This window comes from Xenopus laevis, chromosome 9_10S (genome assembly GCF_017654675.1).
Source record: "Xenopus laevis strain J_2021 chromosome 9_10S, Xenopus_laevis_v10.1, whole genome shotgun sequence".
Taxonomy (NCBI): Eukaryota; Metazoa; Chordata; class Amphibia; order Anura; family Pipidae; genus Xenopus; species Xenopus laevis.
The window spans coordinates 97,044,430-97,068,769 of record NC_054388.1 but is presented as its reverse complement, the minus strand read 5'-3'; the positions used below and the strand labels follow the sequence as shown (position 1 = coordinate 97,068,769).

General features: G+C 39.0%; 1 protein-coding gene across 1 annotated transcript; it reads right to left on the bottom strand.

Annotated features, from left to right (window-relative positions):
- Positions 1-1,690: 1,690 nt before the first annotated feature.
- Positions 1,691-24,289, bottom strand: cdr2.S (cerebellar degeneration related protein 2 S homeolog). Its single transcript, XM_018239189.2, has 5 exons — positions 24,156-24,289; positions 9,931-10,043; positions 7,735-7,883; positions 6,953-7,117; positions 1,691-4,541 (listed from the first exon to the last, which is right to left on the bottom strand). The coding sequence occupies exons 1-5, from the start codon at positions 24,232-24,234 to the stop codon at positions 3,695-3,697; spliced, it is 1,353 nt and encodes a 450-aa protein (XP_018094678.1). The 5' UTR covers positions 24,235-24,289; the 3' UTR covers positions 1,691-3,694.
- Positions 24,290-24,340: the final 51 nt, after the last annotated feature.

The window sequence follows — 24,340 nt, the reverse complement described above, 5'->3', positions numbered from 1 at the left end:
CTGGTCTCTCGGACTACTTTGCTGAGCTGTCTGACTACTGTTACTTTGTATCAGCAGCCATCTGTCCTTGCATTCTCCAAACCCCACAATTCCCTGCACACGTGATTTCAATAAGGAAAGGAACATCCCAGTGCAATGCATTGTGGGTTATGTAGTTCCTGCATGCTGTCTGTAAGCTGTGGAGAAGTTGTTACAATTTGTAACATCAGTGTTTAGTCCCTCCTTCCCTGCCAGGATTTCAAATGATGCAGAAAGAGAAGAACTGTTAAACAGCTGGATTTCAGCATAGACTGAATCTGTGATGGCTATATTAGGGGTTTCTGTGTTATGTGGGCCTCTTTATCATATTTTGGTTTAGGAGCTGGAGTTCCCCTTTAACAGGGCCTGAAAGGAGGTGCAGGATTAATTTATACCTCGCACCCTGATGCAAGCGGGAGAGTGTGTTGCAATTTTAAACCATTTTCGTACTACTGTCAACACCATGGAATCATGGAGTGGATGTACAATAATAGGCCAGAGCTATGGAATATGCATTATATAATTGTAAGTGCATCTTACAGTGGGTTATCCTACCTAGTCATGCTGCATAATACAAAGGCACAAGGTTGCAGAGGGCAACAAACAGCAAGGCAGGGCTCTTCATACTTGTTAGTAGCAGTGAAACTTCCCAGCAGCGTCTACTGATCGCAGCTATATTTAAGGGTACATGCCCATTGCAAGTAGAAGTGGAGCAAGATGGCGATGCTAAATTTGTGCTGGCCAAGCTTGCTATTGGTCCAAATCCATGCACCCTCAAATTCCCTAAATTTACCCTAATGACATGGGTTTGGTTAATGTCCTAACCAATTTAATTGTTACACCTGGAGATCTTTGCTGTGGACAAGCCGGGGTGTAGAAGCTCCATTCGAAGGGGACACACTCAGACTTGGAATATACAGTGTAGATTTCAGGGGTCAGAATCAATTAACACTGAACACAAACAGCTCTGCTCTCATCTTTGGATTGTAAGTCTGAGCATGACAAACGAGAATTTAATCTATTTAGGGTCAGGGCACATGCTCAGATTTGGGGAGATTAGTCACCCGGCCACAAATCTCCACTTCTTTGGGGCGACTAATCTCCCCGAATTTGCGGCCAGATCTCGATTGGGGAAGCCCGTCGGGGGGCCCCATACACAGGCCAATGAGCTGCCGACTCGGTCTGTCGGCAGCTTTTATCGGCCCGTGTATGGCCACCTTAAAACACACATGCTCAGTGTGGTGTGGTCTGGGCTGCTTAGGGATCGTCATAAACAAAGTTCTGCATGGCTGGTAAGTAAGACGGGGGCTCCCCCTGCTGTTCATAAGTATGATTGTTTCCCTGCCCAGCAGTTAGGGACAGTCTAACAATTCCTATCCACAGCAGTAAATGAAGGGAGAATTTCACTGCATACAGTCAGGTTTCTTATAAAAGTTGTACACATTTTTTAATTAAAGTATATTGGAGATAGGTTTCTTTTTCATTAAAGAAAGTAAAAATGTGATTTTATTTTTGCCTTTACATACCCTTTAAACATACTTTTCCCTCACACTTCCTTTTCTTAACACCTTCGAAAAGCAAAACATTTCTCTTCAATCGATATCCGTTTTTTTTGTCTGAATTTTTTTTTCCGTTCCACCAACTACAACAACAACATACAACTAACAACATGTAACACTTTCTCTATTTTAAATAACCTACTCTGATTGAGAGGCATATAAATTTAGCTTTCTCAGTGCAACAGTTTCAATTAATGTTGCTGCAACGCAATTGCCATAATGCCACTTTAAAACTTAGAACACCCATACGCACTTCAGTCCTCCGAAATGTTTTTTTTTTTTTGTTTTGTTTTGTTTTTTTAAATGACCAAGTGCATAGAAGAGTTTTGGTGGCCAGTTCTTGTCTGTTGTAACATAGTACGGTACATAATAATCCATTTTTAGCCCTATTCTAGCAACTATGCTAATTAGCCGTGCGGAATGTGGGTTTTCTATGTCTTTATTTATAAAAGGACATTAATCAGCAAATTAATATTAGGGGGAAAAAATCCAAACAGCATATCTGCACTGAAGTAGAAAAATACCCAAAAAATAACAATAATAACTAAAGCTTCTTTTTTTGAGTAATTATACAAAATAGTATCAAAAAGTTTAAATACTTAAGAAATTGTGGTTTCTCTCATTTCTGGGAGACTGACAGAAGAGTTGTAGCTGCGCACCCCCCTCACTTCCTGGTCAGATTCTCTACCCACGACAAAATAAGGAATAACATTTGAAAATTGGGGTGCCTTGAATGTCATACATAGTCGTACATCCAGTTTCACCTTGTGCATGTGACCGTTATATTATTTTCATCATGAAATAATATTTACTTTAAAGGAGAATTCAACCCTTAACTGAAAAAAAAAAACCCCTACCCTACGTAGACCCCCCTAAGTTTTTACTTACCCCTCGGTGCAGATTCAGGGATCGCAGTTCACAGCAGCCATCGTCCGGGTCTTCGTGTCTTCTGGCGCTTTGGCAATTTCTGTCTATTTCGTTGCATGTGCAGTTGTTGCGAACTGGGAAATAGCTCCAACTGCACCTGCGCGGCTTCACCGGTCTCAATCTCAGATTACCGAAGACCCGGAAGATGCATTCTGTGAACTGCGATCCCTGAATCTGCACCAAGGGTTAAGTAAAAAGTTAGGGGCATTTCCTCAGGTTAGTAGTAAGGCTGGGGGAGGGGAGGGATGGGGCAGGGTCTATGTAGGGTAGACAGGTAGGGTTTTTTTTAGTTAAGGGTTGAATTCTCCTTTAAATCGGTCTTCAAAAAGGCAGCACTTAACATGTTGGTGTATTTTTAGGCTAAACCGATTCCTCCACCTGAAGGAAGGGATTTTGTCTCCCCTTAAAAAAAAAAAAAAAATAAAGCAAAAAAACCCAATTATGGATGAAAAATATATATATACTGTATATACTGACTGATCTCAATCTGAGACCATAACTGATGTTGTTATAGTTTTTTTTACAAAATAATAAAAAATAATAATAATATGAAACATATAATAAATACTTATTCAAAAGTCACATGGGAGTATGAGGCCTGAGTCATTAAGTGATTAATTATATCGGTACTTAAAGTAAGGGAGGGGACCTTGAAAACTTGCAGCAAGTGCAGTTTCTCTATGCTTGTTTAATGTCATTCACAGTATAAACAAAACTCCTTCATAGCTTTGCTCCTATAACTATAATATAAATGTATAATAGTAATACTACAAAGATATGATTTACACAGGTATAACAGCTCCGGGCAGCCCCTATATTACCGTCATGCATAAATACAGTACAGAATATGTGCTTGTTGTGCAGCATAGGGAACCACAAGTACAAGGAACTATTGACTATTATCTTCCAAGCATAATACTAAAGGTCTTCCTATAAATTGTGTGTAGCGCTTGAGGGGAATCTGGCTTCCTTCTCCAAGATCAACTACAATTCTAGATTTTTGGTGGCACTCATGTTAGTGAGATAAGTGAACTACTCTTTGCTTAATCATGTGGCATAACTTCTAAAAGAAAGTATATCTAGATGGCAAAGAGGTGCAATTAACTGAATAGGAATGGCAGTGGTCTCATTTTAGTTATGAGCGTGAGCACAGTGAATGGGAAACACTTACTAGGAAAGGAACGGTAGAACTAACTACTTGCTGCATTGGGATATTTGTACTTAGTTCTTTGTTCATGGATTTCCTCTTTGGTTTTCTTTATACAGGTAAATATCTCCTGGAAGAGAACCTTGTATTCTGGCGGAGACTCAGGCTTTGGGCTTGAAGGTTCTAGATCATTTGGTGGCGACTCTTCTAGTGAAGAAGTCTTAGTGGTCTGGCCACCCGGATTACTGAAACCATCATCATCATCATCATCATCATCATCATCCAGCTGGCACTTCTGAAGCAGTTCCTCATATTTAACCTTCAGAGCACTGTACTGTGAGTCGACCTCATTGAGCAAAGAGATGCCCCTTTGCTTTATTACTTCTGCCTTCCTAATACAAGTCTCTTCGTGGCCGTTTAGAATGGTTTCAGCTGCAGCAGCCCTGGGAAGAAGCAACTCACTGGTGCTTCTTTTTAAAGGCTTTTTATTTACATCTAACAATTGTGCTATCACTTCTTGATCAGCATCTCTGTCTGCCGTCTCTTTGAAAGAGATAAGAATGGACTCTGGTATGAGCTTTTCCACGCTGCTGGCAAACATGCTGTCTGAGCGACATATCTGACGCATTTCGGCCACCTCGGCCTCTAGTTCTTCAGCCCGGGCATGGAATAAATCCTTGTCTCTGAGCATCTGTTCCAGCTCAGAATTCTCTTTAACTACCTGACTGTATACATCTTCTAGGCTCTCTCTCTTCTTGCGTTCTAGGTTCAGCTGGCTTTCCAAGAGAGACAGGGCCTTTTTTAGATGACAGTTTTCGTCCTCAAGTGGTCCTGGCTGAGAATGCAGAGAAGCTATCTTTTCAGCAAAAACATGGTCATAAACAAAATACCTGCAGGGGAAAGCAGAGGGAAACTAATTAGCTATGTGGTTTATATTATCTTACACCCTTAGGGGAGAAACACACACAGATTCGGGGAGATTTAGTCGCCTGGAGATAAATCGACTCTTCTTCGGGGTGACTAATCTCCCCAAACTGCCTTCCCCTGCATTCCTGCCAGCTAGAATCTAAATCGGCAGCAAGATAGCACTATGAGCACTTCATTTTCCGAAGTCGCCCGAAGTTTCTTGGTGAGTGCCATCCTGCCGTCAATTTACATTGTAGCCGGTGGGAAGGCAGGGGTGGCAGTTCGGGGAGATTAGTCACCCGAAGAAGAAGAGATTTGTCGCTGGGCTACTAATTTTCCTGAAGCTGAGCATGTGTCTCTGCCTTTATAGACAGCTTCCCATAAACAGTGATTAGCATGTAAACTAGGCATCGAGACTTGTTAGGGCAGATCTTTATTATAATATACTAAAAATGTAGTTCAACAGCTGTGCAATCGTGTTTGATTCAGCAAAAACTTTTCATGCCAATCACTGCACAGCATTGATAACACTGATCCTAAGCCATTGGGTTTGCCCCTCTACAGACAGTTGCCCATAACAATTTAAGCATTCAATTCAATCTCTCCAGACCAAGTCTATCAGACATGTTAGAAAATCCAGTCAGGTGAGGATGATGTTGACACAGTGATCCAGTCTTGTCCCAATGGGTCTACCTAGGACTCCCATCTGTCAGAGTATGGTGAGGCTAAAGTTCAGTTAGGGTGAGATTTGTTTGGTCTGCTAGATACTCCTTGAATCCTAGGCAATTAGCCTAGGTCAATTAGAGTGATATTTGGGCTGAACATTTACAGGTATGGGAGATCTGGAAAGCTCTGCATTAAGGGAAGGCCATCTCCCATAGACCCATTTTACTCAAAATAATAAAAAAAAAATTAAATGGATTCCTTTTTTTCTCTGTAAAAATAAGTCAATACAATTGTGTTTAGAATAATAGCAGTCCGACATCACTAACCTGATCAATTGCTGTTTTTGGCAGAAATTATATTTCTACATGGCAAATAATTTACTAGTAGGTGTAGTAGAGTAATAGAAACAGACCAAACAGTCATGACATGCTGCTTATTCTGTGTCATTGAATCATTAATTGAGGCTTGTTCCAAATAATAGCAGTGTTCAAAATAATAATATCTTGTTCTATGTGTAGTTCAATTAGTGACGTCATTCATTCTGTGAACTAACGTGTCCTTATTTAAGGAAGGATCAAATGTTGTGCATGCTGGTTATAGTGCATTTCTCTCTGAAAATCTAAATAAAATGGCTCGTTCTAAATATTGTTCAGAAGATCAAGAAGTTGATTGGAGAGAGAGGAAAACAAATAAATAAGTACAGAAAAGTATAGCAAAATTAATCCCAAATGCTTTAAAATGACAACCAGAAAAAGGAAAACTTCCATTCAAATGGATAGAAGAAGACTCAGCCAGTGATCGAAGATGATTGAAGGTGTAAAGTTACCTGTGATACTGTTACAATTAGAAGAGGCCTATGTGAAGCCAAACTATCGGCAAGAAGCTCCTCAAAGTCCCATTGTTGGGAAAAAAAAAAATGGTCGGAAGATTTTATGTTGGTTGGTGGACTCCATGCAACACAGATGTGCAGCAGTTCTCAGAAACACTGATTATACAACTCAATATTAGTTCAGTGATTCAAAGGAAAGGAAAATCTTGAACACATTTTTCAGTTTATACAGTGAATGTTTGAGTTTCTAAAGGAGAATGCAGACACTGATATTTTTTGAAACCCGTTTCTTCATCTGTTGCCAATGCATTTGCGTGTATGAAAATACATGTTATTATAAGGATTTTGAGCTTTATGTAAACATACTGCTTTTATTCTGAACACAACTGTATCTTGTACTCAATCACATCTAAAGATACAATTAATCCTTATTGGAAGCAAAATAATCCTGTTGGGTTAATTTAATGTTTAAATTATTTTTAGTAGTAAGTATGGAGATCCAAATGATGGAAAGATCACTTATCCAGAAAACCCCAGGTGACAAGCAATCCGGTTAATAGATCCTATACCTGTGTTTTTTGTTTTAGGTATTTGGCTGAATGGCTTCTGCAACAATGTTTTCATATATCTGTAACCTAGAACAAAATGGTGTACTCAACAAATAATCAATTTTAATGGTGGTGGGTTGAATACAAAAGTCTGAAAAACATGGCAGGGACTTGCATTTCAATGGTTTGAGTAAAGAACAGGAATGCCACTTTATCAAAATGCTCAGTAAGGCATCCAAAAATAAATGTATTCCTTTAGTAGACAGGGGGATTCATGGTCATAAAACACGGTGCAGCATATAAAAGAAGACAGCAGTTAACGAACAAGGCTGATAAATAATTAGTGACTTACTTGCGAAGGTCATACAGCTCTTTCAGGCAGGAGAAGCTCTGGCTTGATCTTGATTGGTCAGACCTCTCGCGGCTGCGACAGACACTGCCTGGTTTCTTCAGATCCTCCACCTGTCTCTGGAGTTCCTCTAGATGGAGCTGCAGGTTTTCGATTGTTTCCGTCAAACTGAACAGAGAAAACCCACCAGTTACGGTCAAGTCCTAATCAGGATACTTTAAATGGAAAGTTCACCACAGATAATTTCTTGGACTGAATTGTAACCTGATGATTCAAACAGAGGTCTCCTGGAATCTTCCTCAGTCATGCCATGAGTGCTCTGTTCATATAATGCCATTATTAGTAGCTTTCTACAACTACTAGAACTAGTTTTATTAAACCTGTTAAAGTCTAGGAATGGCACCAAAGAGAGCTTGTCTACAGACGGTGTGGGTTGTTCCATGCAGTTACAAATAAATCACTTACACAGAAGTAGTAGAGCAGGTTGTGCCTAATAACAAGCTAGTGATGGCTGGGACCAGCCTGTATATTTCAGTGTCACTGTGTCTGTTGGAATCTGCAGTCCAGTAACAGACAATTGGCCACAGGTTGGACATCTCTGCTCTGCCCTATATTCAACAGTCCGGACTGGACATCTCTGCTGGTGTTTCTATTATAGCCACAGTCTCTTCCCACGTTCACCACTTCAAAATGAGAACTTTAGCAATGGTCCAGCCTATGACTGCTCCCACACAAAGTTGCCCCTTTAGGAACCACCCAAACAGTTCTGTACATCGGTTTCTCACCTTATTATTTTCTGCTGCGAAGCCCGACTCTCCAAGACCAGCTTCTGATTAGCATTCTCCAGATCTCTGGCTGTGACATCCAGTTGCTCATACACCTTAGCATGTTGCTCATTCATCCGACGCAGCAGCTCCACTTGCTTGGTGAGGTACTGAAGGCAACAAAATCAGCCTTTATTAGACAGAGAAAACATATCAGGCCACCAGATCATATCTTGACCCCCAAATGTAAATGTTTGATGGTACCTGGGGCTCCTTAATATACCCCATAGCATACTGGTAGGTCTTCTTTTGGATAGAACGCCAACATGTTTTATATGAGGGCCCCACATCTAACCAATAGAGGGAATAATTAAGATAATATCCACTACACTTACAAAACATCAGCATTCTGCAGCAAAAATTAAAGGAAAAGTCCTCATCTGATGCATATCCCTTACAAAAGATCTTGTTCAAAAGAAGATGTAATTATCAGCTACTGTATTTTGTGGCCAGTAGATTAATAATATCAGCAGTTTGCTTGTTGACAAACTATATCTGTTAATGAATAAGTCATCTGCTTAAGTAGCGATCTTGAGCACATACACAAGGTGGATTTGGCCATAAGTATGGATTATGCTGATGGAGTCCAATATGGCCACCTGCAGGATACTGCATCAGACAGAGAGAAGCATGGTGCATTAAAATTCATTTTATCCATCCATAAAAATAAACAGTAATTCGTATACTCTGAGTAAGGATGATTTTAGGGCAGGCTACAAAAGACTTTACAAACTATATATGTGTGTCTGGGATTTCAGTGACAGCCAAAGGCTCACAGACCTGAACCCTGTGAATAATATTTTGTTTCTCATATTGGGGCCCCATTTTCTATACTGTCAAGGATCCCTTTCTTTTAAGCCAGCCACATACAGACTGATATTGTCTGCCAGCTAGCTAGCCCACTCTTGATGTTACCAGTTAATGGACTGGTATGGAGCCAATACTACAATGTCTCCATAACTTATAGTTTGATTGTCTGATATAATATTCACTGGAAAGGCTGGAAGACAACACAATACATTTAGCATGCTACTGTATATAAAATAAGTCTCAAGACATAGAGAAAGTGACATTTACTGGGCCAATTTCTCGATCACCCCTAGTAAATAGAATCTCTATCCTTGGATCCAGGGCCAGTGCTCCTGAAAAATGCTCCCACCTTGGTACAATTTCACAAAGCACCACACTACTATCATAATTTCCCAGGGATCGGCTGGCTGCCCAGGACAATTTCCCTGTTCATTAGGCTAACTCTGGCAATGGGCACACACAGTTGTAGTGTAAGAAGTAGTTTAAAATCAGAACTTTTACTCAACGGACAAAGAAATGATGCTAATGGCCAAGGGTTCCCTGGGACATGACAGAAGATGAATGAGCGGTGCTCAGTGGAATAGTTCTCTGGGCCAGTGCATTTCAGCAAAGAGGAGCTTAAAGGGCAGATATTATATTCACAGGGAGTGCCTAAAAAATTAGCAGCCCCCAGTGAATTACACTGTGTAATGGTTACATATGGCCTAAAACCAATACATTTGCCTGGATCTAAATGGAATGCATGCAATGTGTAGTCCAGCCGAAGGTCTTAAATCGCACAGGCATGTGAAATTTTTACCATTTCTTGTTTAGCACAATGCATTTGCATTTACACATTGAAACCATTGAAACCGATGTGCAGTCTTTGCTTTGTTATTGAACTCCCAGAATCCTCAGTGCCATCCTTTCATCCACACTCTTTTCCGTTTGTCTGCATTGCAAATGCCATTTAGCGAAGTGGTCACACCAATATGCAAAAACACAAATATGCAGAAAAGGAATGTTCTGTGCAAACTGAAATCCACTATGCCCCTATGATTTACTGTTTCTTCAAGGTACCAATGAAAATATGCAACTTTTAGAAGCTCTGATGAGCAGTGTCAATGGCACACAGCATCTTTTCCAACTGCAATTTACTGTTACAATACTGTTGGAGGGAAGGAAACTATGGACATTTTGTTGCTTACGGTTTTGTGGATCTACCGCAGGCAACAAAACATCCCATGTGGCATTGCCCTTTCTTCTTGTATTGATCAGTATTTGTATGTATGATGTAGACACCCCTCTATTGTACAATGCTGCAGAATATGTTGGTGCTTGTAAATTATAAAACAGTTAAGAACCTACTTCGATTTCTTGGAGCTGTTCTTGATTGGTGTTGTACATCTGCTGCAGGGATTCCTCTAGTTCTGTGTTGCGATCCAGTAATGTCTTGCCCAGTTCCGCAGCAAGCTGCAAATCTAGAAATGCAGAGGGTTGTTTTTTAAATCTTGAACATAATACAGAACAGAAGGGATAACTTGTCTTTTATTTTTAAAAACCCATCCCTATCTACTAGCAAGCTGAAGTTCAATCTCAGATAAATATACGTTTTAATCCATTTGCTCTGAATATCTGTTGTATAGCGAGCTTCCACATACGGCTCTATGTAAATAAAGGATATGTTTTACAAAAGAGTACAAAGAGTGGCTCATTATTACTTCTTTCAGTATGGCTTGCAAGCCTTCAGACTAAAAGTCTTATTTTGCTGGATAAAAAGAAAAAAAAATGCCACATTACCTAGAACATCCAGACTTGTGTATGTGGCTCTCTAAGTAGTAGGAACTGGCTGCATTTAAGGAGACATTCCTCAGGGTGTAAATATTACAGGAGCATGGCCCTAGCTATAGTCTGCTGGTGCATCATTGATGAGGACTACAGGCCCACTCAAATGCCTGCTGTATGGTCAGCAGAGGAAAGTAGGTAGATTCCAAAAAGTATAAAGCAGCTTGGATGCAAAGGACCACTGAAAACTTCAAACAGTAGTGAGAATAATTTAAAGATTAAAAATAAATTTCTTCGGACAAGGAGAGCAGCCTAACCCATTCGTGCCTTATGGGACACTTACTCATACGAGCCTATGAGCAAGTGCTGAGTAAGGGAGTACTTATAGAATATTTTGATGGTCCTTTGCATCCAAATGCTTTATTTGTGAGAATATCTAATCCACAGACTGGGTTTCTTTGCAAGGCAATATTTTTTTTTATTATTTTTTCACCATTTAGGCTTTGACTATTTTTACAAATAGAGCCGTCACACGCTGTTTGACTAAATATGTAAAACTGACTCATATTTCCCTATCCATGACGAAGTACACAAGAGGCAAACAATATGGCGGCTACTGATATGAAAAATAAACCTAATTTGATAAGGAAGACTATGTGCGTTCCATTGGGTATATCCTCCTATCTTCGAGTATTTGCCTTGTGCTCTACATTCAGCTTTCGTGGTGAATAATAAAGGGGCTTGTTTTTTTTCATTATGTACCTGCACATATGGGAACAATTCACAAACGATGAATAAAATGTGGAACGCAGAAAAATGGGTCAAGGTCTATTTTTCTACAATCAGGACTTGGGAAGGAAATGTAGCAGAAGAGATGCAGCAAGAACGGCAACACATCACTCCCCCATAGGGATATTATTGGAAAATAAACTCTGCTTACAAACAGCATATTTCCCAGTAAGGTCTGTAAACACAGAAGGAAATAAATAAAAGCTTGCATCCATATGAAATAAAAGGCTTGATTTATGGGTCTGCATATCTTAAAATATAAGATATTCAATACTGTATTTTGCTAAATTGCACCAGCAGTTACCCGTAGCAACCAATCAGATCTCTTTTTCTATTTTTGTAGTAGTGTATTCAAAGCTACTTTAGCACCTATATTAGTAAATAAGCTCTTGAATCTCTTGGATAATAAGATAACTGGCCAACTTGGGGGCTTGAAGAAGGGATGCACCGATTCAATATTTTCAGTATTCACAGATCTGAATCGAAAACCCAATTTGATGGTGTATAGCAAAGAGTCAGCCAAATAAATTCTCAGCATCCCTGGGCAAAGGCACAATGCAAAGTCTATATTTCTTCCTCTTTGTGCTTTAGTTAACCTTTAATAAAAGCCTCATTTTTATCGTTATAAAGTCAAAGGTAAGGATTTTGACGTTTGGCGATGTATTCCTTGTAGTAGAACATATTAAAGGAATTTTGTCATGATTTTTATGATGTCGTTTTTATTTCTAAATGACACTGTTTACACTGCAAATAATTCACTCTACAATATAAAATGTCATTCCTGAACCAGCAAGTGTATATTTTTAGTTGTAATATTGGTGTAGGTGCATCTCAGGTCATTTTGCCAGCACTTTAGGACTTTTGGAACTGCTTTCTGGCAGACTGTTGTTTCTCCTACTCGGACTTGTTCTTAAGGTGGCCACTGACGCACAGATGATATTGTACAAAGCAAATTTTCGTACGATATTCGGTGTGTGTATGGTGGGAAAAGAGCCGACCGATATCTTGGAAGACTTGGATATCGTCTGCTCGTCGATCGGGCTGGACAGAAAATTTTGATCGGGTGCCTTTGAAGGGACCCAAACATTGGCCATTGTTAGTGCTGAATCGTCAGATACAGGTAGAATTCTATTGTTTCTACCTGTATATCGGACAATTCAGTTCTACACGTGTGTATTGAAACAAACGATCTTTCTTAGAAAGAACTTTTCCAAGAAAGATTGTAATTGTTACATCTATGGCCACCTTTAGATCTACCAGGCAGCTGTTATCTTGTGTTAGGGAGCTGCTATCTGGTTATCTTCCCATTGTTCTGTTGTTTGCTTGCTGGGGGGGAAAGGGAGGGGGTGATATCACTCCAACTTGCAGTACAGCAGTAAAGAGTGACTGAAGTTTATCAGAGCACAAGTCACATGACTGGGGGCAGCTGGGAAACTGACAATATGTCTAGTCCCATGTCAGATTTCAAAATTAAATATAAAAAAATCTGTTTGCTCTTTTGAGAAATGGATTTCAATGTCGAATTCTGCTGGAGCAGCAACATGACATTATCCCTTTAATATAAACCAGAAAATAAAAACTAGTGAGAAACCCATTCTTTTCCCTAAAATATATAACAGGGAGGCAAAAATGTGCATGTATTAGCAAAAACCAAATACTAAATTCCAGCTGTGACACTCAAAGCTAAGGAATGTTGTGGGCATTTTCCCCCCTGTATTTAAGAGCAGAATACTGTACATTACAGACAATCCAACAGATCAATTATTAAAGAATGTACATTAACTTTTAATTCACTTCCAAATACTAAAGCAAATAACAGTTATGGGTTTTTCCATTCTATTTAATCTCTTGCATTTTGATGCCGGAGTTTGTTTGATTTAGATCTCTTGAAGGCCTGCAAACATTATTCAGTATGGTGAGAGCTTGGTTATCCCCAAACAGGAAGTTGACTTCAGAAGACAGAGAACCCAAACTTTAAGGGCTTGTTCTCACTACAGACTTCAGTCAAACCAAATGTGCGCAATATAAATCACATGCAAGAGCCGGATCTTATGTGCATTTGCTGGCTTTGACCCCAATCCCAAGTGTGTGATCCAACATCCAGATGGAAGAACTGGCTTGTGCTGAAGGGAAATGGGTTGGACATCCCTTAATTTAAAGATTATCTATACACATGGATGATTTATATCTTACCAGACTTCATTTATATCTTACCAGACTGCATTTAAAAGGATCACACAGAAATCCCATCGCTGAATCCCAAATCCTCTAAGGAAGTAGGATGAAATATAAAAAAGCAAGTGCATCTAGAGCAAGAAACAACAAAAGCCACAGAGCACAGGATCCCTGTTTACCAGTTTATATTTTATTCACCTTGTGTCAGTCACTGTACTACAGGGGCACTAGAATTTAGGGTCGGGGGTCTACTTTTTACCTTCCTATCTCACTAACATCTAACAGTGAAGGGCAATAATCCAGGTTCTTTCTCTGGAAACTGTAACATGATTTTATTCAGTAATGAGGAACTGCTTTTTAAAGTTAATGAATAACACTCATTCCTTTTTTTTCATTAAAACAAATAAAGGAAAAGTACACCAAGAGAACAATCTCAGTTTTTTGTGAATAATATATATTTTTTTTTTATAAGGCTACCAGCTGAAGATTATAACCTACCCAGCATGCCAAAAGGGAGGCACTCAAAAACTGGACAGAAGCACATTTAAAGGGGACCCGTCACACACAAAAAAATATTCAAAATCCTATTTTATCACATTAGTCAAGCAAAATGAACTTTAATTACACAATATAAATTATTTGAATCTTGTTTCCTTCAGTCTGGGAATTCATAATTATAGCAAGCAGGCAGGAGCCAGTAATGTAACTACAGGGGGGCGGGCCCTGGTGCGTGACGCGCAGCTGGGCCCCCCTCTGTACACGTATTTTCGGCCCGCATTTCAGTGGCGCGTGGGCTGCAGGGGGGCCCTGAGGGGGTGCCCCCTCGCACTCCCTGCTCCCCCGGTAGTTCCGCCACTGGCAGGAGCCATTTTGTGGACACTGTTATTAAGGGAAAACCTTGTATCATCTCAGAATCTTGTTTGTGCACCAGAATGGGGGATCCGGTGTCCATGCCCTGGCTACACAATTAAATGGTGAAGAGAATGGACACTGAATCACAACACAATGATAATATCTCCAGGTGTCTTGTAATCCTTCCAAACTTGCTTTTCAGGCCAGTAAGAATAACAACTGAGAATTTCTTACTACAGTATTTACAACATTTATATTGCTCGTTTGTCAAAGATATTTCCTGCCGGCAGGTGCAGTTACTCTCTGTAGCAAAAACTGCAAATGTAAATCAGGATGACGCTGGCAAGTAACCATATCTGTACTTAACCCTTTGCATGCTTTGGATTTCTGATGTACTTGCACTGCAACCTCCCAGTAAGCATGTGGAGTCCAACAGATCAAGCAGTAGCCCAGAAACACACAATCTATGGTATGATTTATGGTTTATGCCAAACGGAATGTTTATTTTATGGTTTAAGCCAGCACCACAGATTCTGCAGCAGGTTGGACATATAGGGTTAACTTATTAACTAGGTAATTTGCTTTTATACTGTAATTATGACTTATCGCAGAGCAAACATTAACCGCTTGTGTAACACAGATCACAGGATCTATATTGTTGACAGCCCTAGATTGCGGAAGATTTAATACTATGCAAGTTGCTGGGCAGCTCATGGTCTTGCTTGTGGGGTTTTTACTTGTGTGTGGTTGATCCCAATGCATTAAAAGGGGTGGTACACCTTTCAGTACAATATAGAATTCTAAGCAACTTTTCTAAAACTTTTCAATAGGTCTTCATTATTTATTTATTAGGGATGCACCGAAACCAGGATTCGGCTGAAAATCGTGTAACTTTTTGTCACAAAACAAGGGAGTAGAAAATGTTTTCCCCTTCCCACCCCTAATTTGCATATGCAAATTAGGATTTAGATTGGTATTCGGCCGAATCTTTCGTGAAGGATTCAGAGGTTCGACCGAATACAAAATAGTGTATTCGGTGCATGCCTATTATTTATGCCTTATTTTGAGTTATTTGCCTTGTTTTTTCAGCTTTCAAATAGGGCTCAATGACCCCTTCTAAAAACAAATGCTCTGTAAGGCTACAAAAGTATTATTATTGCTACTTTTTATTACTCATCTTTCTATTCAGGCTTTCTCTTGATTATATTCCAGTATTTTATTTGAATTAATGCATGGTTGCTAGGGTAATTTGGAACCTAGCAACCAGACTGCTGAAATAGCAAACCGCAGAGCTGCTGAATAAAAATCTAAATAACTCAAAAACCACAAATAATAAAAAATTAAGACCAATTGGAAATTGTCTCAGAATATCCCTCTCTACATCATACTAAAGTTACCTCAACGTTGAACAACCCCCCCTTTAAGTTTACTAAAAAAAAAATCAGCTAAATAACGAAACTCAATAGGATTGTTTTGGCAGCAATAAGGATTATTTATATCTAAGTTTGGATCATGTACAAGCTACTGTTTTATTATTACAAAGAAAAAGGAAATCATTTTGAAAAATGTAAAATTATTTAACTAATATAAAGCCTATGGGAGATGGGCATTCCGTAAGCCTTTTCAATAACGGGTTTCTGGATAACAGATCCTATAACTGTATTTTAAAAATTAGACTTAGTAAATGTGTAGCAAAATTAGCCATGGAGTAGCTACATACACAACAAGGTCATGCTATTTTGTCCAATCAGCAAAGAAAAAGTTCTGGATAGAAAATTGGGTTGATATGATGAATAGGTATTGAAAATTACCTTTCCTTCTCCTTTAAGAGGCCCATTCATCAACATTCTCATTTAAGTGGTTTTAGAAACCACAGGTAAACTCATTTTCTCTAAACGGTGAATGCCATTTCTTAAAAGATCCAAATATAAAAAGCATGAAAAAAATAAATAAAAAAAAAAGCTGAACGATGCTCAAAAACAAATTCAAGTTTTTGGACAACCAACAGGGAAAAGAAACATCCAAAAACCTGTACCCACTATGCCCCTATGATTTACGGTCTCTTTGAGGTACCAATGAAAATATGCAACTTTTAGAAGCTCTAATGAGCAGTGTCAATGGCACACCGGACCTTTTCCCAGCTGCAATTTATTTCAGGTCTTATAGAATCAGCACAGCTCCACTGACTTCCATAGGACTTTGACTGCTTTAACCTGGAGAATATTTGTATTAGAGTTTTTTGTGGTTTTTACACTGAATAATCTCAACTTTCTAGAGTTTTAGAGAAGTTTAAAAAAAACAAAACCATTTTTTAAAGAAAAATTTGATTCGTGAAAAGAACAGAAATTCATTTTTTTTTTTACCTACAATGCAGTTATTTCTTTTTTTGTGAAGTTCTAAACCTTCGATATTCCCTATTACAACACACAGGAGCACAACAATTGAGCTGATTCCCGCAGGAGCCTTTTTTTACAACTAGGGTATATGTAGGGTTGCCACCTTTTTTTTTTTGTTTGGCAAAAACAGGCAGGGGGCGGGCCGGTGACGTAGTTGGGCGGGCCAGTGACAACAGGGGGCAGGAGATATCAGGGTCGGAACTGATGACGTGGCGATTAGCGATTGGCCAATCACCATGTCATTCACTTCAATGTCCTGTCCAGATTTCCTAATTTGCAAATCCAGACAGGAACTTTTGACCCAGGCAGCCCTTCCAAAAACCGGACAGGTGGCAACCCTAGGTGCATATGTACAGCGAGTTCCTCTTTGATATTGACTAATTCCATTTGATGCCGCATGTTGTAGAATAAATCCATCATTGCAAAGTATTGCATAACTTGCTGGTGCCATTTTAATAAATGGTGAAGATGAAGAATTATGGTTAAGAGGCTTAGGGGGTTTTGTAATAAATGGCACTACGTTTGCCCAGGAGCAGTGACCCATAACAACCAATCAGCAAGTAGAATTTACTGGTCACCTGTTTGAAAGCAAACATATTATTGGTTGCTATAGGTTACTGCCCCTGGGCAAACTTAATGCCTTTTATTACATATGGGGGTTACTGTCTTACCCTACACGTTACCCTATCAAGTTTCTGGTGTTCCAAATCATGAGAAATTACATATTTTCAAGTCTATACAAATGCATGGTTAATGGGGTGGTTAACCTTTAAGTTTAATTTTAGTATGTTATAGAATGGATCATTCTAAGCAACTTTCACATTTACCTTCATGTTCTCTTTTTTTTTATAGCTGTTGAATTATTTGCCTTCTTCTTTGGACTCTTTTCAGCTTTCAAATTGGGTCAATGATGACCCCATCTAAAAAACAAACGCTCTGTAAGGCTATAAAGTTATTGTTACTTGTTATTACTCATCTTTCTATTCAGGCCCTCTTCTATTCATATTCCAGTCTCTTATTTAAATCAAGGCATGATCACAGGGGTAATTTGGTCCCTAGCAACCAGATTTCTGAAACTGCAAAGTGGGGAGCTGCTAAAAAATAGCTAAATAACTCAAAAATCCCATATACAAAAAAATGAAAACCAATTTTAAATGGTCTCCAATTACAGGTATGGGATCCATTATCCAGAAAGCTCTGAATTACGGAATGGTCATCTCCCATAGACTCCATTATATCCAAATAACCCCCCCATCCCAAGTGGTTTTAAATGCTTATGTACCCGTCTTCCCACACATTGGCCTTGGGTCCTTTTCCTTCGAGTGCTGTGCCTTCACATTTGTACATGTATGGGACCTGTTATCCAGAATGCTCGAGTTTTCTGTATAAGGGACCTTTCTGTAATTTGGATCTCCATACTATAAGTCTACGAATAAATAATTTAAATGTTAAATAAACCAAACAGGACTGTTTTGCCTCCATTAAGGATTAACTGTATCTTAAGGTTAAACATATGAAGAAAAGGAAGCTGGACAGAAGCAGGATAACTGCAGGTAACCGGCTTGGGTCAAGCTTTCATTTCTTTGTATGTTTAACCATTGGCAATCGTCAGAATGGGATGGGATGGGATGTGATAAGGAAGAACCTGGGCAGCTCTGGTGTTTGGCTGTGGAACCCATTGTGTTAATTAATTATTTCTAAGTTAGGATCAAGTATAAGGTACAGTTTTATTATTACAGAGAAAAAGGAAGTCATATTCTAAAATGTTAATTATTTCTTTAAAAAATGGAATCTTCCTGCAATTCAGAGCTTTCTGGATAACAGATTCCATACCTGGTGTTTTTTCACCAGTGTTTTTCCGCCAGAAGAGAAAACTCTGTATATGCGCCATAAGCCAAAAAACTTTACAGTTTTTTTTCTAGTCCTGCCGGGGTAATATTAATTAGCAGAAAGCCTTACACAGTACACAGGATTAGATAGTACACCGTGTGCCTCTGGCAGAGACGGGATTGTAGCAGAACATATTGACTCATGAATAACCTCGAGATTAACCTTTCTGTCCCACGGCACCTGCCAAGGTACAGCGTGGAAGGAGTCCACTTTAGAGTCCAACACAAAAAAGATAAAGCAGATTATAATTTATATTACATAATCCATCCTTATGGAACAAAGAATCTTTCCTAGATTGCAGGTGCAGCTCAAGACACTTAATTTCAGCAGAATTCTCTTGTTCCTTGAATGGCAGCCAAATCCAGTCTCCCACAGGCAAAGCAGCGTCATTGATACAATTACACTCCCGGGAAAGAGAAGCATATTCCATCTGAGGTTTCAGAACGGCAATAGCTTCACACAGTGGAGGTTTCACATAAAATAATCCCATTATTATTAGGCATAACATGCAGCTGTATTAGTTGCATTAATATAGAGAATATTGTAACCCGCCCCTCTTGTAAAATATCAGGATATTAGACAATATCTCCCAACATTTTGGAAATAGAGAGAGGGACAAAAAGATTTGCGGTGAAATTTTTTTGACCATGCCCATTTTTGTGGCCACGCCCTCTAAATACCATGTTCAATTTACAAAACTTGGCAGGTTATGAAAATCTGAACACATTTCTGTGGTTTTTATGTGTTATTACAGTTTTGCTAATGAATTGCCCTTTAAGCTGCAGTTTCCCCAAGAGACCTGCTTATCTTAAATTGTTACAATTGTTTCTTTGCTTATCTTAAATTGTTACAATTGTTTCTTTGCTTATCTTAAATTGTTACAAAAGTATCTAAATGCACCTGCCATGTACTCTGGGCGCTCTGTCAAAAGCCAATTAAGGTTTGGAAATGTATCTGTTCTATGCAGGAGATCAAAGAGACTCAATCCAAAGATGTCAAAATTGGGACTAGACAGTTGGGAGGTATGTAATAGACATTAACTTCATGATTGAGGCCTAAGGCCTTGTGCCGTTATAAAAGCTATGGAATTCCAAAGTGATGTCTAAAAAATCACACTGAAAAAATAAAGAAGGCACAATATTTCAAAATAGGGACACCTCTAAACTAGGATATGGTACTGGGTTTGGCACCTTTTGCAAAATGTGGATGAATCCTTAAAATGTCAAGGGATGTAAACGCACTGGAAAACAAAAGGTGACATATTTTAATTCAAATGATGCACTTTTATACAATGCACTTAAAGGGGACAAATACCCACCTAAACAGCATTATGTAAAACTACCCAGAGTACTCCTCTGAGCTTTTTCCCCATTCACATTAATTATAAAATGTTTACTTAGTTTTTAAAATATTACAGGTATTGAATCGATAATCCGGAAATAATTTTTAAACTATTTCCCTTTTTCTCTGTAACAAGTACTTTGTACTTAATCCCAAATAAGATATAATTAATCCTGCAAATTAGGGTTTGGATTCGGTTCGGCCGGGCAGAAGGATTCGGCCGAATCCGAATCCTGCTGAAAAAGGCAGAATTCCGATCCGAATCCTGGATTCGGTGCATCCCTAGAAGTAACCCACCCCCCTGCCGTTATTCTGCCCATGCAGCTGGCCAGACAGGCAGAATAGCAAGAGTTTAAATTAGTGATACAGGTGTGATACTGAGCAATAAACATCAAGAGATGCCTCTTGCAATAATTACAGACATCTCACCTAGACTGAACAGCAGGGGGAACATTCTTGTTATCGAATTCAATATGTTAGCAGTGCAAAAATGATTACATCACGAACATTTTAAAAATGATAAATGAAAATTGCAAAAATGCATCACTACATCAATTTTACATGATGTTGTTTGGGTAGGTTTTATATCCCCCTTTACATAGCATTGTATAAAAACCACTAGTGAACAAAAATGTGTTAACTTTCAGCAGTGGGCCCGTGTAAAATTGCTAATAAGAAAAACTAAGGAGGTGCTTAGAAGATAAATGCCCAAGTTGTCCATACATATCCCCTTTAAATCAAAGTGGAATATACAAATAGTAGTTCCGATTATACAGTAAATCAGTGAAAGGTTTTGCGAAGGATTCTGTATTCAGCCAAAAAGATGTTGATTTCTGTGCTTCCTGCATTTAATAAATTCCTCTCCATTTGAAATCAAACGTTTTGTCTTTCTCAGTGCCATTGTTTCATTCTGTAACATTCGCATGGTCATATTTCTTAAAATACCTAAAACAAAGTTTAAAGGAACAGTAACACCAAAAAATTAAAGTGTTTAAAAGTAATGAAGATATCATGTAGCGTTGCCCTGCACTGGTAAAACTGATCTGTTTGCTTTAGAAACACTACTATAGTTCATGTAAACAAGCTGCTGTGGAGCAATGGCAGAAATTGAAAAACGGCTATATGGCACAGGTTAAATAGTGGATAACAGATAACACCATTAGACAGACAGAGCTTATTTGCTATCTGCTGTGTAACCTGAGCCTTTTCTCCTTTGAATGGCTGCCCCCATTGCTACACAGCAGCTTATTTATATAAACTATAGTAGTGTCTCTGAAGCAAACACACCAGTTTTACCAGTGTAGGGAAACACTGCATTATATTTTCATTACTTTAAAAACACTTATTTTTTGACGTTACTGTTTCTTTAATTTCCAGCACAAGGGTAATGATCATTTAAGCAAAGGGGGCACTGCTCAGTTTAAATGGATACTGTCATGGGAAAAAAAAAATTCCCAATACACCTCAGTTAATAGTGATGCTCCAGCAGAATTCTGCACTGTTTCTCAAAAGAGCAAACACATTTTTCTATATTTAATTTTGAAATCTGACATGGGGCTAGACATATTGTCAGTTTCCCAGATGCCCCCAGTTATGATGTGACTTGTGCTCTGATAAACTTCAGCCACTCTTTACTGCAAGTTGGAGTGATATCACCCCACCCCCAGCAGCCTAACAACAGAACAATGGGAAGGTAACCAGATAGCAGCTTCCTGAAACAAGATAACAGCTGCCTGGTAGATCTAAGAACAGCACTCAATAGTAAAATCCAGGTCCCACTGAGACACATTCAGTTACATTGAGTATAAGAAACTACAGTCTGCTAGAAAGCAGTTCCATCCTAAAGTGTTGGCTCTTTCTGAAAGCACATGACCAGGCAAAATGACCTGAGATGGTGCCTACACACCAATAACTAAAAAAAATACACTTGCTGGTTCAGGAATGACATTTTATATTGTAGAGTGAATTATTTGCAGTGTAAACAGTGTAATTTAGAAATAAAAACTACATATTAAAAATCATGACAATCACTTTAATTGCGGTTCCTGAAATCTGGCAGGGAATAAAGGGATTGCATCACACACATTCACATCCATTACTCTACAGCAGTTGCGTTACACAATGCAAGAGTTGATCACTGGCTTTCTTTTCTGTCTGAGCTGCTTCATCTTACTGATGTCACAATAAACAGCAATAAGCTCATTGTCGTCAGAGTCAATAAACTGCAAGGGGTTTAGCTGGTGCAGAAATAAATAAGGGAAGCATTATGTAAGGCTTATTTATGATGGATTGCCCCTCAGTGGCATAATGTTGCTCCTATAGAATTCCAAGGCAGCAAGCTGCATGACCATTTTACTTTTCCCTAGATGTCAATAACAGATGCACCTAAGGATATCTTATATATCATTTGATAGAAAGTGTTAAGGTCCCCATAGACGCGACGATTCTTCTTGCCGAACGACCGATTTTAGGGAAGTCCGACCAATCCTTCGAAATTATCGTGCGGTTAGTGGTATTCGAACGATCGTACATCTTACGATTTTTCGGCCGACATCTGTCGGGAAATTGATCGGCCAGGTCAAAAAATCTTTGTCGGCCCCAGTGCAATCTCTCTATGTTTGCAGGGCCAAGCAGGCAGCTCCCCTTTGTTTTCCTGCCAAATTGGTCTTTTTAGTTGATGGTAAATTCGTACGATCGTTCTGAGAAGATATTGGTCTCACGATCAGGATCTGATCTTTTAAAAATCTCAACATCTATGGCCAGCTTTAGTTGATCCAATTTAGTTGTGGCTGGATAACATTCTGCAAGTCCCATATTACTATATTATAATTTAACACTGTCCCAATGTAGCTTAGACTATAGAAATGAATTTGTTCTTTTTTATGCTCAATATTGTCACTCTTAAAGGGGTTGTTCACCTTCCAAACACTTTTTTCAATTTAGTTGTTTTTAGATTGTTCCCTAGAAATAATGACTTTTTCCAATTACTTTCCATTATTTATTTTTAATGTTTTTTCCAAAATCTAAGTTTAAAGTTGAATGTCCCTGTCTCTGGTGTTTGAGTCTGACAGCTCAGTAATCCAGGTGCAGATTCTGAACTGTTACAATTTTGCAACATTTAGTTGATACATTTCTCAGCAGCATCTCTGGAGTATTAGCAACAATTGTATCAATTCTATCAGCCTCCTGTAATGAAACCCAGAGATTCTGCTCAGCAGGGACAAAGATAAGAAATGTATCAACTAAATGTATCAATTTAGAACAGTTTACAGGATCGGCGACCCCCCCTCCCAGAGCTGCTTCAGAAGGAGAGAAATGACACTTTATACTTCAATATTAGAAAAACCGTGACACATAGAAAATAGAAAGTCATTGGAAAAAGTCGTTATTTCTGGTGATCTATCTGATAACAACTAGTTGTTTGAAGGTGAACAACCCCTTTAACCCATCAATATAAATAATCCTGGAATGTAAATGATATCATTGCCCAGGAGATTTCCATTTCAGTTATAGACCATTATAATGTCTCTATAAAAGTCATTGCTCTCATCACATATCCAGATCTTGTTTTTAAAGTTTTGGAAGTTTAGGAAGGCACTAAAATTATTATGTTGTGGGGAGCAATAACTTGCAGTTACAGTACTGATAATTCCCACTCCTAAATGAATCCCCCTGGGCACCCCATGAAGTGGAGAGAGCTCATTTGTAGAATAGAATATTGCGTGCCCCCTGCTATACACAAGTTAATATATTCTGTATGGCCCCTGTTATACACAAGTTATAGAACAGATACTGTATGGCCCCTGTTATACACAAGTTATAGAACTATATGGCCCCTGTTATACACAAGTTATAGAACAGATACTGTATGGCCCCTGTTATACACAAGTTATAGAACAGATACTGTATGGCCCCTGTTATACACAAGTTATAGAACAGATACTGTATGGCCCCTGTTATACACAAGTTATAGAACAGATACTGTATGGCCCCTGTTATACACAAGTTATAGAACAGATACTGTATGGCCCCTGGTATACACAAGTTACAGAATAAATCCATTGTAATGTAAAGTCTACACTGGATGTTGTTACATTTTCCTTAGTCTGATTATCACAGAGAAATATGTTTGTTACCTTCATTGCACATGGGAAAGGGTAGTGTTTCAGGGTGTCTAATTAACCAGCCACAACTTTAATTTAACATACAGAACAGAAATGTGATTGGTGTGAGCGGTAGAGTAAAGCGGTTACACGCGGGTGATCAGTTCGCTGCTGTATGAGGAGGGGAGGATTCGGGAGTCACAATAGGAGGAGCGGCGGGTTAGGGAGACACATGGGAAGTGCATCCCTCCCATACACTCACCTTGCTGCAAGTCCTGCTGGTCGTACCAGGGCTCATCCTCCTTAATGTCGAACTCCTCCACGTTGCTGTCGGTCAGCATGTCCGCTGCTACTGGAAGCTCTGCCAGGGGACAACGAGGGATGCTCCCAAGCGACTCTACAGCGGCTTCTGCTGCTCCAGACTGAAAGCGCTCGCTCCCACCTCCT